The sequence below is a fragment of the Erpetoichthys calabaricus genome, chromosome 13, assembly GCF_900747795.2.
Source record: "Erpetoichthys calabaricus chromosome 13, fErpCal1.3, whole genome shotgun sequence".
Classification (NCBI taxonomy): domain Eukaryota; kingdom Metazoa; phylum Chordata; class Cladistia; order Polypteriformes; family Polypteridae; genus Erpetoichthys; species Erpetoichthys calabaricus.
In genome coordinates, this window is record NC_041406.2 from 41,947,755 (window position 1) to 41,962,954 (window position 15,200).

The following is a 15,200-nucleotide window of genomic DNA, read 5'->3' on the forward strand; positions in this document are numbered from 1 at the left end:
TGGGGGCATCCTAGAAAGGACAGAGTGACATAGAGAAAAATTTTAAGACACAGGTATTCACTCAGGTATGTGTGTGGAAAGTACAGACTACACTATTGAATCCAACGACTGATGGATCAATGTAACACTCTAACCACATAGTCCACATTCAGTTGGCTATCTTCATGTCCAGAGGCCAACACAATTAAGACAGTAAATGCCTGCTCCTGGTTCTGTGAGGGTACTGGACAACAGTACAGGAATCAATAAACTTCACACCTATTGTAATTCTTTTAGGCAAATAAATTATTGTCCCAGTGGCCTTGTTGTTAAAACATTCCCAGGTCCAAGAGTAAAAGTCTTCACAGGTCCTGACTACAGAATACAGTATGTGTGTGCTTAGGCAAGAACAGATTAGGCACATACCTTCACCACAAGTGTTAGGATAAACCAGGAAAGTCATTAAGCCATTGTCAGTAGCAGTCAGGTAAAAATCCAGGGGACTGTGTGTAAATGTAAACAGAAATGCGGCCCCTCAATTAGATTTCAAGCTGTAAGAGAACGAAGGACTACATGAGGTGACAGACACATGGTGGTGGTATACTATCTCATTTACCTCTACAAGATGAATGAATGAATGGTGCTGTCATACTCTATTGCTTTTAAAAAAGATTAATAGAAACACTCCAATCAGTAGACACTGTACATATTTTGGTAGAGGGAGTTATGCTCCAGTTCAGGAGGATGAGCAGGCCAGTTATTGACTAGACAGCAGATGATGATAAACCTCCAGGCAAGCAAGAGAATGGTGAAGGCATGGCCTGGTTATCTAAAAATCGCTGGACAACTAAGCATTGGATTGGAAGAACTATAGCTTAGAATAAATCCTGAGGCACTGTGGTTGGTTCTTCCCTGGAACCTATGCTAAACTGGGAATATCTTGCTAGGTCCATGGTAATGTCATGGTAACTGCCTGGTTTCAACAATGTTCACCATACTGATGACAGGTCTAGGGCAGCCAATCATCCTCATTTTCCCAGACATGTCCTCATTATTAACATGCCATGGACTGTCTAGGAGGAATTTATAAAATTTTGAAAATGTCCGGAATTTTGGCTCTTAAAACTTGAAAATGTCCATATCCTTATCATTGGTAAAAACTGAAAGACGTATATCAATCAGCATTTGCGGAAGTAGTGCGCACACTTTTTTCCCAGAAGCTTCACTTCCATTCCGGTAGTAAACAACACAGTTATTGACGAGAATAGTTGATATTTGTCCAACTTGGCTTTTTCACTTCATCTTTTGAATTCAGCTTTATCTTCCTGGCAAGTCGACAGTTCATTATAAATGTTGCTCCTTTCCTTAATTATTTGCAATCCTGCTTCACCATAACTAAGTGAATTTATTCAAAAATCAAAATTACAATATCACATTTTCTATGCGAGATATTATTTTCAATTCTTCTTTAGGCAGGTTGGTTAAACAAGGAATTTCATACATCCAGATACAGTCCGTCATATTTAAGTGCGAGTAAGTACTGCATTGTAATATTTTAAAGGAAAATATTATTACTACCCGTTGTCCCAAAATGAATTTATAATTGTAAATGAATGAGTCAACTATTAAAGTTTCAGTTAATTAAAAAAAATCACACATTTATTCTGTCATATAAATGCAATATCTTTTTAGTTATCAGTTGATCAAGTAATAAGTCACTTCTTAAAGTAATTTAATAATATTTTTATAATTCTTTCATTTACATAAATTCAGGAATACCCATTATGCTAAAAAGAAAGTGCAAGTTCACAGACTGCTTGAACAACAAATATCCTTGTTTTCGAAAGGACAGAACAGATTCAATTGAGGGGCTAATGCTCACAAGATTCAATTTCAGTAGCATGTTATGTAAAGATTTCTATTCATATTTATCCAAGAACACAGATTTACTGAGAAAAATAGCTTCAGTGGAAAAATATAAAAGAATGTAGATAAATGCAAATAAACTAAATTGAAAAGAGTAAAATTATTTTTATTTTACTAGAAATGAATTTACCATGTGTATAGTTTTTTATAGGTTTACAACCATTAAGTTATCCAAATAAGAATGAAAGGAATGAAGTCTGTTAATTTAAGAAACTTGACATATTCAAAATATTTAATGGGTTATTAGATTGCCAGTGATTGTGGCCATCATATCATAATTATAGTGATAAACTGCTACTAAAGGTTTATATCATTTTAAAAAAGCATAAGACAGTATAAAGGGCGTATTATGGCATCATATGGAAAGGTGTCCTCAAAAGTCCTAATTTTTCGACCCAAATGTCCTCATTTCCAGAAAAAGAGAGTTGGCAGCCCTAGACAGGTCTGTCTAAACCTGAAGCTTCATTGCTCCCTGCACCACTATTAAACACTCCTTTTGTTTTTAATTATTTATTTGTACAAGAGTCATGGTGGAGTGTTGCATTTTGATTAACACATATAAGTCAGAATTTCACTGTGCTCTGTACATGTGCCAATATTGACCCTGCTGTTTACAGAAATTTAGCAGCAGCATCTGGCGGTGCCTGGGTATGTCATTTAAGGCTGAACAAACTTAAATTTTGTAGCAGAAAACACTTTGCTAATTGCAGTCCTTTGAAAAAAATGGTTTGTTTCACAGACCGCAATTATGCGTGACAAATGAATTATTTCAGGGGTCAAAATCATGGAAAAAGCGCTTTCCTTAAAACTCACTTAAGTTAAAAGGCACACCCTAAACTCCCGTTCATATTTTAGGTTCCAAAGTGGTTCATTGTCTCGTCCTTACCAAATGGCATGTGTGTGCAAACAAACTCGCACACTCACATCAAGCTTTTCACATGAGATGGGAGTATCTGAGTATAATGAACCATCGGTAGGGGCCGGCCTCCACCGATTAACAAAAACTTATAAAAATGACCTTCTATAAACCACGGGTCGTCAGAACTGGTGTTACCTGCATTGGCCCGGTACAGTCACGGCGCCGAAACAAGCTCGCTTCTCAAACTCTTACAACTGCAACTTAACTACCGTATGTTTATGCTATCGGAGCAACTTCAGTTATTATAGATACACATACATAATTTCATATTTGGCAAAGATGTGTTGTATCATCATGATTATCACGACGCAAACATCAAGTTAGAACGTTTGCTAAGCTAACGCTTCTTCCTACTCCACGAGACGTGCCATCCACTCGACACCGCGACAAAAACGCGACTGCCTACGGTAAGTGAGCGCCAGCGTCCCCTCATATTTACGCATGCGCACAGAACGCTCGCGCTAGGTCCGTCTGCTTCACAGGTGATGCCGTGTTAACTTACGTTTAGTGTTTGCTTGGACAGCCTCCCGACAAGGCGTGAATACATGTTGGGGACCTTATTTTGTTTACGCTTCCTGAGTAGTGGTTCGGGATTATTCGGTTATATCCCAGCGTCTTTCCAACTAAACCAGGGAACTTCCTCCGATTAATTTATCTGTCTAAGTCCCGAGAGGAATCAAACGCACGCTCGATAAGAGAGAGAATGGGGAAGGGTTGGAAAGTTGTCATATGCGGCCTGGCGTCAGTTGGGAAGACAGCTATACTGGAACAGCTGCTCTACGCTAACCATCAAGTAGGTGGGTGTACTGTACCTGTCGTATTCTCGAGGACTTCTCAGTGTGGATTTAAAGATGCAAAAGAATCCAAATGGGAAATGCAGAGTCAAAAGTGGCTGGAAAATACTGCCCTTTGGAAATGCAACAGCAGAGCCAGCTTTAATTTTGTTTCGATGCTTATCTTAGAGACTCACTTTATCCCTCAAAGGACTACCTGGATCTTGCGTCCTTTTTTTTTTTGTAGCTCCTTGTCTTGTAGAACCTCACTGGAGTTTCAGCAAAACTCACATCAAAATTCAGATCGATTTCGTATGTCACGCACAAAGAAAGTTTTTTTTTTAAAAAAAAATGTCAATTACTAATAAGTAGACATAGGTGCGTATTTAATTAACTGCTATTTGCTGTCACATCATTGGAAATTGCAATATAACTGTTTAGAATGTAATACATTTACAGCTAATTTGGTCTAATTTTCTGGAACAGAGCAGTTATTTAAAAATAAATGGGTGAACAGCGAATGAAGGAAAAGTTAATTTACAACTGATAATTAGTTAACAATTAATAGAGTGTCGGCAAGAAACCTTGCAACCTGCCCTTTCTATTACGATTGAACAGACTTGCTTTGTTTTCATTGTTACATAGCATTTTGAGGGTGCCTGGAAGCACTGTTTGAAGACTTACATGTTTAAAAACGACTCTCTATCTTAAAGTTTTTCTATTTCTATCGCAAAGTGATAAATAATACAATAATAATATACTGTAGAACAAAGAAAGAAAAAATTACTTGACTCAGTCTTATCACCCCCCCCCCCATTTTTTTCCTGATATTGGCATTTGTCCCTTAATCCTCTTGATGTGTGGACAGTCACAAGAAATAGTTAACTCTCGTGGAGTTGTCACAGCAGCAAGCTCTGTTGGTTAATGGCACATCATATGACTGGATCTCTTCATTATGCTGCATCTGCCTGATCCATTTTACAAACACCTCTCATTAGAAATTGGGATTAATTGTACCACCCTGTGTTCAGTGATTCATTCTAACTGCATTACTTAAAAGAGTGACTGTGTAGGTGTTTAACAAAAGAAACTTGATTGGAATATTCAGTAACATAATTCAAAGTGACATTTGATCTAAACAATATTGAGTAATTTTTCAGTTCCTAGTCAAAAGGGAAATTCAATATTCTTTTTTTATACATTACATTCTTCCTTATGTTATGCTCTTTCATAGCAGTACTGGTTTACTAATTTCTGCTTTTGTAACTTCTGCTCGAATGAAGCAAGTGTAGCATTATATCAGCAAAGGGAAAATGTGTATTACTTGGTAATTGACGATTACTGTCTAAAAAGAGAAAGCATTAACTAAAATTGAAGGAAGTTGTTTTTAACATGTGGCTTAAGATATACTGTAAAAGGTAAATTTACACAGTACCTGGTAGGTAAAGTGAAATGTGCCTCAATTCCAGCTATTTTGCTATATAAGAATTATTTGATAAGAATTCAAAGCAAATCACCATATATTTTGGGTTTCCATGTAATTCCAGTGTTCATGTGGGTTTTCTTTGGGAGTTTTAGTTTCCATTAACATTCCAAAAGCATACTGTAGGGTTGACGGATGTCACTGAATTGGTCCAGTATTGGTGAGTGTGTTTGACTGTCAGTGCTGGTATCCTAAATTCTAGTTACCTGCCCACCCTGCACTGTGTAGAACAGTCTGAGAAAATGTTATTATGAATAAACTGTAAGCACAAATAAGGTGACAAAACACAAAAAAAATAAATGAGGAATCTGACTTCTTGTACTTAATAGCTAAAACTCTTATTAAGCTTTTGCACAAGAGATTTTACTTGACTAAATGTGATAAACTAAAGCATTTAACTGAGAATTTTTGATGTTCAAATGTAAACAAGTCACCACAATTAAAGTTTCATTTAAGTGTGACCTATTTGTCTTATGTTAAACAAATCTAGCTCAGAAGTTTTCAAGGTGTAAACACTGACATGAAACAGCTTAAATGGTGTTAATTTAAAATATATATAACTAGGGGGCTCTGCCCCCTGCTCGCTTCGCTCGCCAACCCCTGGCGTTGGGACATGAGAAAGAGTCAGATGTATGAATTAGATATAGAATAGTGTGCAGCTTTGGATGATGCCCATAGAAATAACAAATAGAGTGTTTGTCATATATTAATGTTTTATTGGAATATTTCTTTGTATACAACATTAGTAGTAAAGATGGTGTCTTGTCCTTGAATGAGTCTTCCTTGGCATGGATTATTTATAATTTTAACTTTAACGTCAGATGAACGGCGAACACGTGAGAAGGCAACATAAAGTTGTCCATGTCCAAAAACGGGTTCAGAGAGGTAGATGCCAACCTTGTCCATGGTTTGTCCTTGTGATTTGTTGATGGTCATGGCAAATGCAGGTTTAATGGGGAAATGTCGGAGTTTCAATGCAAAAGGTAATTCTAGCTCAGAACTTGTAAGGTCAATTCTAGGAATGAGAACAGTATTGTTAGCATGTGATCCTGTAAGAACTGTTACTTGAATAACATTGCGTGTCATGGTGTTGACGACTAACCGTGTGCCATTGCATAAACCCTGTTTTGTGTTAAGGTTTCTTAATAGCATGATTATTGTTCCGTTTCTAAGGGTAAGGTTGTGTTGTGGTAATCCGGCAGGGTTAATAGTGTTCAAATATTCTAAGGGGAAATTTATATGTTCATTGTCATCAGAGTCAACTTTGTCTGAGCTTAGAAAGATCTGTGTCTCTCCAGGAAGTAATGAAATGACTTGGTTATTAATGTGATTAACATTAATATTTTTTGGACATAATATAGTGCGTTGTGTTAACAGGGGTATTTGGTCTAATGTGATTGCTGTTCCAAATATCTCTTTTACTAAGTCGTCTGAGATAAAGGATTGTGGAATGGAAATAATATCTGGGTGAAGTCCATCTGTATTTGTGAGTGTACCATTTCCCAGTTGTATTAGCCAACTGTTATATTCTGGATCTGGACATCGCATGTTTTGTACCAACTGTATTGTTTTAAAGCAATGCCAATTGTCTGCGTGTTTTAAGGTGGACTGAACAATAGCTGAGCGCACGGCATGTGGAACAATAGCTAAGCATTGTCTAAAATCTCCTCCTAATAAAAGAACTTTTCCTCCAAAGGGAATATTATTATTCATCAACGTTTGTAGAAGTTTATCAATGGTGTTGAGTAAGTGACTGGATGCCATTGTACATTCATCAATAATTATCAGTTTTGCAAGACGGATGTCTCGGGCATTGCTACTGTGAATGTTCATAGTGGATACTGATGTCTCTGTGATTGGGACCGGTATTTTGAATATTGAGTGACATGTACGACCATTTATTAACAGATTTGCTGCCACTCCGGTTGTAGCAGATGCGATAATCATCTGTTGTCTTGCAGCAAAGAAATGTATAAGTGTTTCATAAAGGTATGTTTTTCCGCTTCCTCCAGGGCCGTCAAGAAAGAAGCATTTGGGTATAGGGCTGTTGTCCTCCGTGGCATGAATAATTTGTTGAAAAGCATCAGATTGTAATTCATTTAAAGAGGAAAGCATAGTTTGTGCAATTCGTTCTTCTTGTTGTAGATCAATAGGTGTGTAATTTATATCCGGTAAGGAATCTGGAACATTTGGTAAATGGAAGTTTTCCAATGTATACCCAAGGAGCATAAGAGCCAATCCTTCCTGTCCAGTTGGAAATAATATGGGGTATGTTAAAGTATCAAGAAGCGGAAAGCAAATGTCTATGCGTTTGAATGTAGGTGTGTTGTTTTTATCAGGACGTAAATGTAGAACAATATCTCTGTGAAATGGAGGCTCACCATCTTTACTTTGAAAGACAATTGCCACTTCATTAACGACGGGCAGATTGTATCGTCTTGGATCTTGTTCTTTGTCCTTTATCAAGACCAAAGCAATTGTAGTTGCTGCTATACCTTCTGCATTTGCTTTTGTATTTGCCTCCTTTTCAACTTCATGTAGCATTTTTATAGACTTAGCTAATGGGTGATTGTTTATGACATGAGTGACGTTTCTCATTATAAGCTCTGTGCATTGTTTGTTTTCAGGAAGGTTCATGCGTTGATAGATCGCCTCATCCGGATCTAGGATGTAGATTTGTGCATATTTGCGTTGTTGATTTGTTTCAGGGTGCACTGTTCCAATGCGATGCAATATTTGTCCACATATGCGAAAGCAGTATGGGCCATTGCCTTTTGGTGGCCTGATATTTACTCCGGTAGATGCAAAAGCAAATGAACTATTGTAGGATCTAATACAGTTCATAAAGTTTTTACTTTCAGGCACATCGTTAGTTAGAAGCTTCTTTAGATATTCAGGATATGAATGTAAAGGAGGCAGTCTAATGTGACCTTTTTGACAACAACGTGTAAATTCATTATTTGTATTGCCAGTTGTTTCTTCTGTGAAGTTAAGTGAATGACAATGATTGCAAATGACATTCATTAATCCCAATGAATTTTCCTCAATAGTGGATTCCTTATTGAAGGCGTTTTCAGCCAATTGTCGTAAGCGTTTAACAGGTGCGTGGCGTTGATGACCGCGACGGGCATGTTTTGCTTTTTGCGGTTGCTTGCCTTTTTGTTGCATGTCCATTATTTGTGACGCGCTATTTTTTTCTTTTTTTTTTATTCGCCTCGGCTTTGCGCAAAGTCCGTTTCAGTCTACGCCGTGCATTGTTTGTATCGAGCCTTGTCCGTTTTTGTATGTCGGTCATTTGAGCTTTGCGCTTTTCGCGTCTTGCTTTTTTTTTTTCTGTCAGTTCATTTGCGCGTTGTTCACGTCTCCGTTCCTTGTAGGGTCTGTGGGGTGGTTTTGTGTTCTTTTTTTTGGTCTTCCATGGGCTTGTTGAATCCCCCTCTTGGTGCGTGTCCCGTCCCGTCCCGTGCCTGTAGGGTGGGGGGGGGGGGGGGTATGGTCGTGCCTTGCTATTGTGCGCTCGTCTGTTCTTTTTTTTTGGTGTGTTTAGTTTTGTGTGCAATGTGTTTCGTGCTTTCCCCTCGTTTGAGTACTCTTTTATGTGCCTTTTCCTTATTTTGGTGCTTGTTGAGCCTCATTTTTGTGACTCCTTTCTGTATGTGCTCACTCCTGTTTTCTGTGCTCTTGTCGGACTCTTTTTGCGCCTGCGTCTCTCGCGGCCCCTCATCCGCCTCTCTCCCCCTCTTTGTGTGTGTCCCGTCCCTTGCTTGTAGGGTCTGTGGGGTGGTTTTGTGTTCTTTTTTTTGGTCTTCCATGGGCTTGTTGAATCCCCCTCTTGGTGTGTGTCCCGTCCCGTCCCGTGCCTGTAGGGTGGCGGGGGTATGGTCGTGCCTTGCTATTGTGCGCTCGTCTGTTCTTTTTTTTTGTGGTGTGTTTAGTTTCGTGTGCAATGTGTTTCGTGCTTTCCCCTCGTTTGAGTACTCTTTAATGTTTTTTTTCCTTATTTTGGTGCTTGTTGAGCCTCATTTTTGTGACTCCTTTCTGTATGTGCTCACTCCTGTTTTCTGTGCTCCTGTCGGACTCTTTTTGCGCCTGCGTCTCTCGCGGACCCTCATCCGCCTCTGTCGCCCTCTTTTGTCCGCCTTTCTCGGGTCCTCAGCCGACTCTCGCGGACTGTTTGTTGCGCCGGCGCAGTACGTCTTTTTGCAGCTACGGCCCATGGCCGGATGTGCCTGCGTCCATCATCCGGTTTAGCATTCTCGGTTAGTAATATGGGTTTATAAAGTCACTGCTTTGAAACCATTTGAAGTTCAACTTAAAATGAATTTCTTCAGTAGACTGAAATGCACTAATGTGTTGGTTTTCAGCTACAGCTACATGCCCAGTCATCTTACTGTGACAAACATTTCTCACATAGACTGATAAGGATAATCATGTTGTTCTACCTTCTGGTTATTGCAAAAGGGAAAAAATCTTAAAACCAATAACTTAAAAGATACAGTATCTGCTTGCTGAAAGGTTAAATCAGACATTATATACATATTCAAAGATCTGGATGTCGCATTGCAGTGATTTCAAAGTCATTTTCAATTTTCATTAACAAAGAAGGCTTACTCTCTAATGTATAAAACTCAAACTCTGTGTGTGTATATACTGCACACATACAGGGTGGTCCAGATCTAATTATGCAATTATTGCATGGTATTAAAAGTTGCATAGTTAGATCTGGACCACCCTATCTGTGTGTCTGGTATACAAATCCACACTGTTGGACCAATCTGCCAAAATGTGCACACCTCCCACATTTGATCAGAGGAAGACCGTACAATATGTCCAGGCCCAGAATATGAATACTGTAGAATATGTTCAGGGACCCTGTTTTTAATTCATTTAGTACAATTTGAATGACAGTGCCACTTGGTGGCTCCGAGCAAGTGAAACACCAGAACAGACTGAAGCCAGACTAACAGACAAAAGGACCAGAGCTTAAAATAGCTTACTTATGCAACGTCTGGTGCTGCTTCTAGTTTGAAGGGAAAAAAAAGTTTACAGTTATTTCTCGCTATTATAAAAAAAATCCTGGAGAGAAACAGAAGGGCGTCGAGACGTGATCTTCACGTTAAGATCATGGAAGACAGTTAAAAGACCCGCGAGGACCTTAAACACGAGACATTGTGCCAAGAGATTGACCCAGGACTGTCTTTGCGATGACGTAGAACATGAGATTCTTGCAAGACACGCCCTACTTACGATCAGTATCAAATAAAACAACGGGGCAGCAAAACATTCAGTCTTGTGAAGGATTTGAGCACACACAGATCCAGGGACTCAGTGCATATAAAGTGTATAAGGACAATATGTTATAAATGAAAGTCAACGACTAAGCGAAAGAAGAAAGCAACGCAGAGAAAAGAGACTCAAAAGCGTTAGAGAGAAAAAAGAGCAAAAAAGAAAAAATAATCTAGGTGCAAATTCAGAAAATAATGAAAGTAATTATCAGCCCGTAACAAGTGAAACTGAAACAAAGCACGTCCAGTCGGGCTCAGAATTAAAAAGAGTAAAAGACAAAGTAGAACTTCATAAACACGGTCATAAATGTTGGCGCTATACACATGCAGAGCAGGTTAGAGATTATGAAAGCAGTGGAATATGAAAGGCAGGCTCAAAAAAAAAAATGTATGCGCTAATACAAATGTGGAGAAAGGTAAAGAATATGAAAGTAGGAAAATTAGAAACTATAAAAAAAGAAAGTAAAGATCGCAGTAGCGCAAACAAACGGAAATTATTACTCGAAAAAGGGAAAATAATCACCATGGACCGGGTGTCATTGAAAAAAAGCAGGACAAAGCGAGGTCAGAAATAAAAGACAGAGTAGAAAACAAAGTAAAATGTCATAAAGAGGTTACAAAACAAAGGGGCCAAACACATGCAGAGCAGGTTAGAGATAATGAAAACTGGAATTCAAAAGACTCAAAAAAAATGTAGGCGCAAAACACATGCAGAGCTAGATACAGAATATGAAAGCAGAAAAAAACGACAGTGTCAAAAAAAGAAAGTAAACGTCGCATTAGCGCAAAAAAAGAGAAATTATTACTCGGAGAAATAACTAAAAGGTGAATAAAGATCGAATATATGGACACAGGTGATATGTCAGAAGTATGTAAATATTGTAAGGCTTTGAAGTTTAAATCAGAGAATTTCAAAAACGGGGTGTACCTCACATACATTTATTGGTTACTTTGCAAAAAAAATTATTAACTGCTGATGATGTAGATCGTTTTGTCTGTGCTGAAATTCCAAACAGAGAAAGCTATACTGAATTATGGTACAAAGTCATTAAACACATCTCACAGACCTCATTTAAAAGATTCAGCATATTGGGACTCGAAAGATTCCAAATATTGTTTTTACATAAGTTCTGAAATAAAAGTGAAACTAATTAAATAGCAACAATTCAAAGAACAAAAAAATCTTAAAAGTGTGTATCCAGAAAACCAAACATGGGGGTTGGCGAACGAAGCGAGCAGGGGGTGAAGCCCCCTAGTCCTTCTAAATAGAAAGAAGGCAAGAGATGCAACTTTTTTTTTTATATAAAAAAAAACAAAACTTTGTACTGTGGAAATTCTGAAGACCTTAAACCCTAAAGGTTTATCTTTTACATAATTTAACTTCCTGTATTTCTTTCTTGTCCTCTGTTGTCACTTGGCCATAGCCATTGTAAAAAAATGATAAAGTAATAACTTTCACATTATCACATAGAACAAATATGTAATGGTTTTAGCAACTTGTAATTTATGTGTAAAATTTTTTTTTTAAATTTTGTTCTTATTGTTATTAAAATTTTATTTCATTAGCTATTTTTGGTATCAATTTATATATAAAAAAATTGGTGCATATATTTTAAGGTAAACTATTGTATTTTTTTTGGTGAAACACTTTCTGCTGTGGTCAATAATACTTATAAAGAACATCTAATACATTTTACTTAAATTGCGCCACCACCATCTACTCAAAGCACCGTGCTGTTCCAACAGTGATGGATTAAAAGCCAGAAGTCTGCATGACCATCATCATCAAGTCCTTCCGTGAGAACCCTAAATACAAAGAGGACTATTTCATTTATGCTAGGTAGAATGCCCAGAGGGGACTGGGTGGTCTCATGGTCTGGAACCCCTGCAGATTTTATTTTTTTCTCCAGCTGTCTGGAGTTTTTTTTTGTTTTTTCTGTCCACCCTGCATTAATTAATGTAAATTTTCACACAAATACTGACTCATTAAAACAAATGAAGGAGTTATGCATAGTGAGTGTTATGGCTGTGTTTACACTGAAACCTTGTCATCTAGGAATACATTATTTATTATTCTTTGCAATATGCATACCAAGAGGTTTCTAATGACAGTAGAAACAGATTGCGCAAGGAGACGGATATTCCTTGTGTCATGTTTATGAAAGAGCCATGTCCGTTCCACATTAGTTGTACTTCCTTATTTGAATGTTATAATAATGTGTATGAAACTCATTTCATTCTACGGGTAGCTCACTGTAAATCAGAACAGTAGTGATATGGACAGCCACTATTACACCACAAACATGCAGCCAATATCAATATTATTTTCATTTAATTTACAGGAAGGGGAGTGCTTGCTTAGAACTACTTTCATGCAAATGGATTATTCTAACAGACAGGAATTGCTTCAATTTGGCCACCAAACCAACAAACTAGTCTGTAGCTTATTGGCACATGACACTGACAAAATGTTAAATTCATCATTAACGGTGTGAATCTATAGAAGTCCTAAACTGCCAAAAGAGGTGGTAAAGTGAAGACAAACAAGACATGGGACATATGGCTTTTCTGTGTGTGTGTGTGACAGATTTGAGTAATTCCAAAACTGAAAGGAAAAACCATCTCACAATTTTAGAGCCTATTTTTAATTATAGGATTGTAGGGAAACTGTAGCCTATTTTAGCAGAACTGAATCTAAGACTCAAACCAATTTTTGACAGGATTAAAGTCTATCATAGAAGGATATTGTGTCACGTTTTCTTCTATTTATTTCATAATCATCCATTTCAGTGTCACAAGGAGCCTGTGTATTTCCTTTGAGCAATAGGTGAAAGACTAGAACCAACCCTGTCCAGGACAGCAGACACTCATTCATATAGCGAAAATTAGCAATTACTAGTCAATCTGCCATAAACACCTTTGGGATGTGGAATTGAGAAAATCCATTTAAACATGAACATGGAACTTGAAAACTCGACAGTGCAGTAATCGGACCAGGATTTGAACAGAAGTCTCAGCTGTAGCAACAATACATACAAGTCAGTAAATAACATTAATAATTAAAGCAATACAAAGGAACACACAAAGCTTAATTCTTCAATTAACTCAAATAATATACATTCTTTATATACAGGAGAGTGTAGAAACAAGGATTTGTAGATTTTTTTTTTCTTTTTGTAAAGGAAAGCTATTACTTATCACTCCTGTGAAGATTGCAGGTTTTGCTTGTATAGTATTTTGTGTTTTTGTTACCCTCTTATATTTATGCTGTTTTGTGTTTTTCCCTCTTATATTTATACTTTGCAGGGTCAGAATCTAATGAAACACTTGAAGATGTGTATTTGGCATCAGTGGAAACTGACAAAGGAGTAAAGGAGCAGCTTCGACTTTATGACACTAAAGGACTTCAAGATGACTTAGAGCTACCAAAGCATTACTTCTCCCTTGCCGATGGCTTTGTGCTTGTCTACAGTGTGGATAGCATGGAATCGTTCAAGAAAGTCGATGCACTGAAAAAAGACATTGACAAGTTCAGAGATAAAAAAGAGGTAAATGTAAAAGAAAAATGTTTGTCTCTATATGTAGAAAAGTGTTAGACAAATCAGTGTAAATATAACTGAAAAATACAAAGTGGTAATGCTGGGGGTATCCAGATATGTCACATAGAAAGTGCCCTTTCAGGTCAGATTGAGCTTGGTTTTTCAGAGTACCTTGTCCAAAGGATTGTGTGTGTTTTGTCATGAGTTCTGATGATACACAGCTATAGCTGTGAAATATTCTGACACATCCCTTTTATGACATGGAGGTGGTGATACGTGTAGTAATATTTTCTTGTAAAATCAGGGTGGTGATATTTTTATTTCTCAAAGAAATTGATGGAATAATTCATAAAGATATCTACAATAACCTTCCACTACATGAAATGAGCACTTTTACTCTTTAATGTGTTAATTGCAAATATGATTCACTGTAATCATTTCAAACTATTGCTTTCAAAGTTTATCTTGAAGTGACTGAGGCACCCTCCAAAAAACCATAGCTTAGGGGAAATGCAAAAGTGGGCATTGATGGGCTGTCTAGGATACTGTGGAACATGGTGGCATTATCACTGGTAATCACGGCACTTATCTTTAAGGTGGTTCATAGAACCAGAAGTGCTTTTCCTTAGTTTAGCTATGGCCGTCTCAGTACCAGGAAGGAAGGTTGCCTATCACTAAATTACAAAAAACATCTTTTCCCCTTTGAAACTTGTTTTCTAGGTTACAATGATCGTTTTGGGAAACAAAAGTGATTTACAAGAACAAAGACAGGTAGACCTTGAACTGGCACAGCAGTGGGCTAAGGAAGAAAGGGTGAAGCTATGGGAAGTCACTGTATCAGAGCGCAAAACTCTAATCGAGCCTTTCACTGTGCTGACCAGTCGCATGACACAACATCAGAGCAAATCAGCCTTTCCGCTACCAGGCAGGAAGAACAAAGGGGCTCCGTCATCTGACTTGTGACTACAGACCGCATTAGTCAAAAAAACACTGCACTGCCTTTCAAGTCTGATTTTCAATTCCACTGGTAAAAATAACCTGGTACTCAATTCTGTAATTAAGATGTCTTACATGTACTTTTAACAATAAAAACAATGACTAGCAAGTCAGTCTAATTTTACTATTTAAGGTCAAGTTTTGCCTTCTGTCTAACCAGGGATGTGGAATTTTTATTGTTGTTTGTTCACTTAATAACTGTGAAAATAAGGGGGAGTAAATAAAAAGAGAGAGCAGTAGTACTACAAAACACAAATCTGTGGTGCACAATGAAAGAGATGTATTTGAAATTCCCAGAGT

At 37.6% G+C, this 15,200-nt stretch overlaps 1 protein-coding gene across 2 annotated transcripts; it reads left to right on the forward strand.

Moving 5' to 3' along the window:
- Positions 1-3,260: 3,260 nt before the first annotated feature.
- Positions 3,261-15,013, forward strand: nkiras1 (NFKB inhibitor interacting Ras-like 1). Of its 2 annotated transcripts, none has more exons than XM_028818170.1 (3): positions 3,261-3,621; positions 13,672-13,913; positions 14,625-15,013. In XM_028818170.1, exons 1-3 carry the CDS (start codon positions 3,528-3,530, stop codon positions 14,865-14,867), a joined length of 579 nt encoding a protein of 192 aa, XP_028674003.1. In that variant the 5' UTR covers positions 3,261-3,527; the 3' UTR covers positions 14,868-15,013. The 2 variants fall into 2 exon arrangements, with proteins under 2 accessions (XP_028674003.1, XP_051791500.1); XM_051935540.1 differs by having other exon boundaries at positions 13,672-13,946; positions 14,126-14,764.
- Positions 15,014-15,200: the final 187 nt, after the last annotated feature.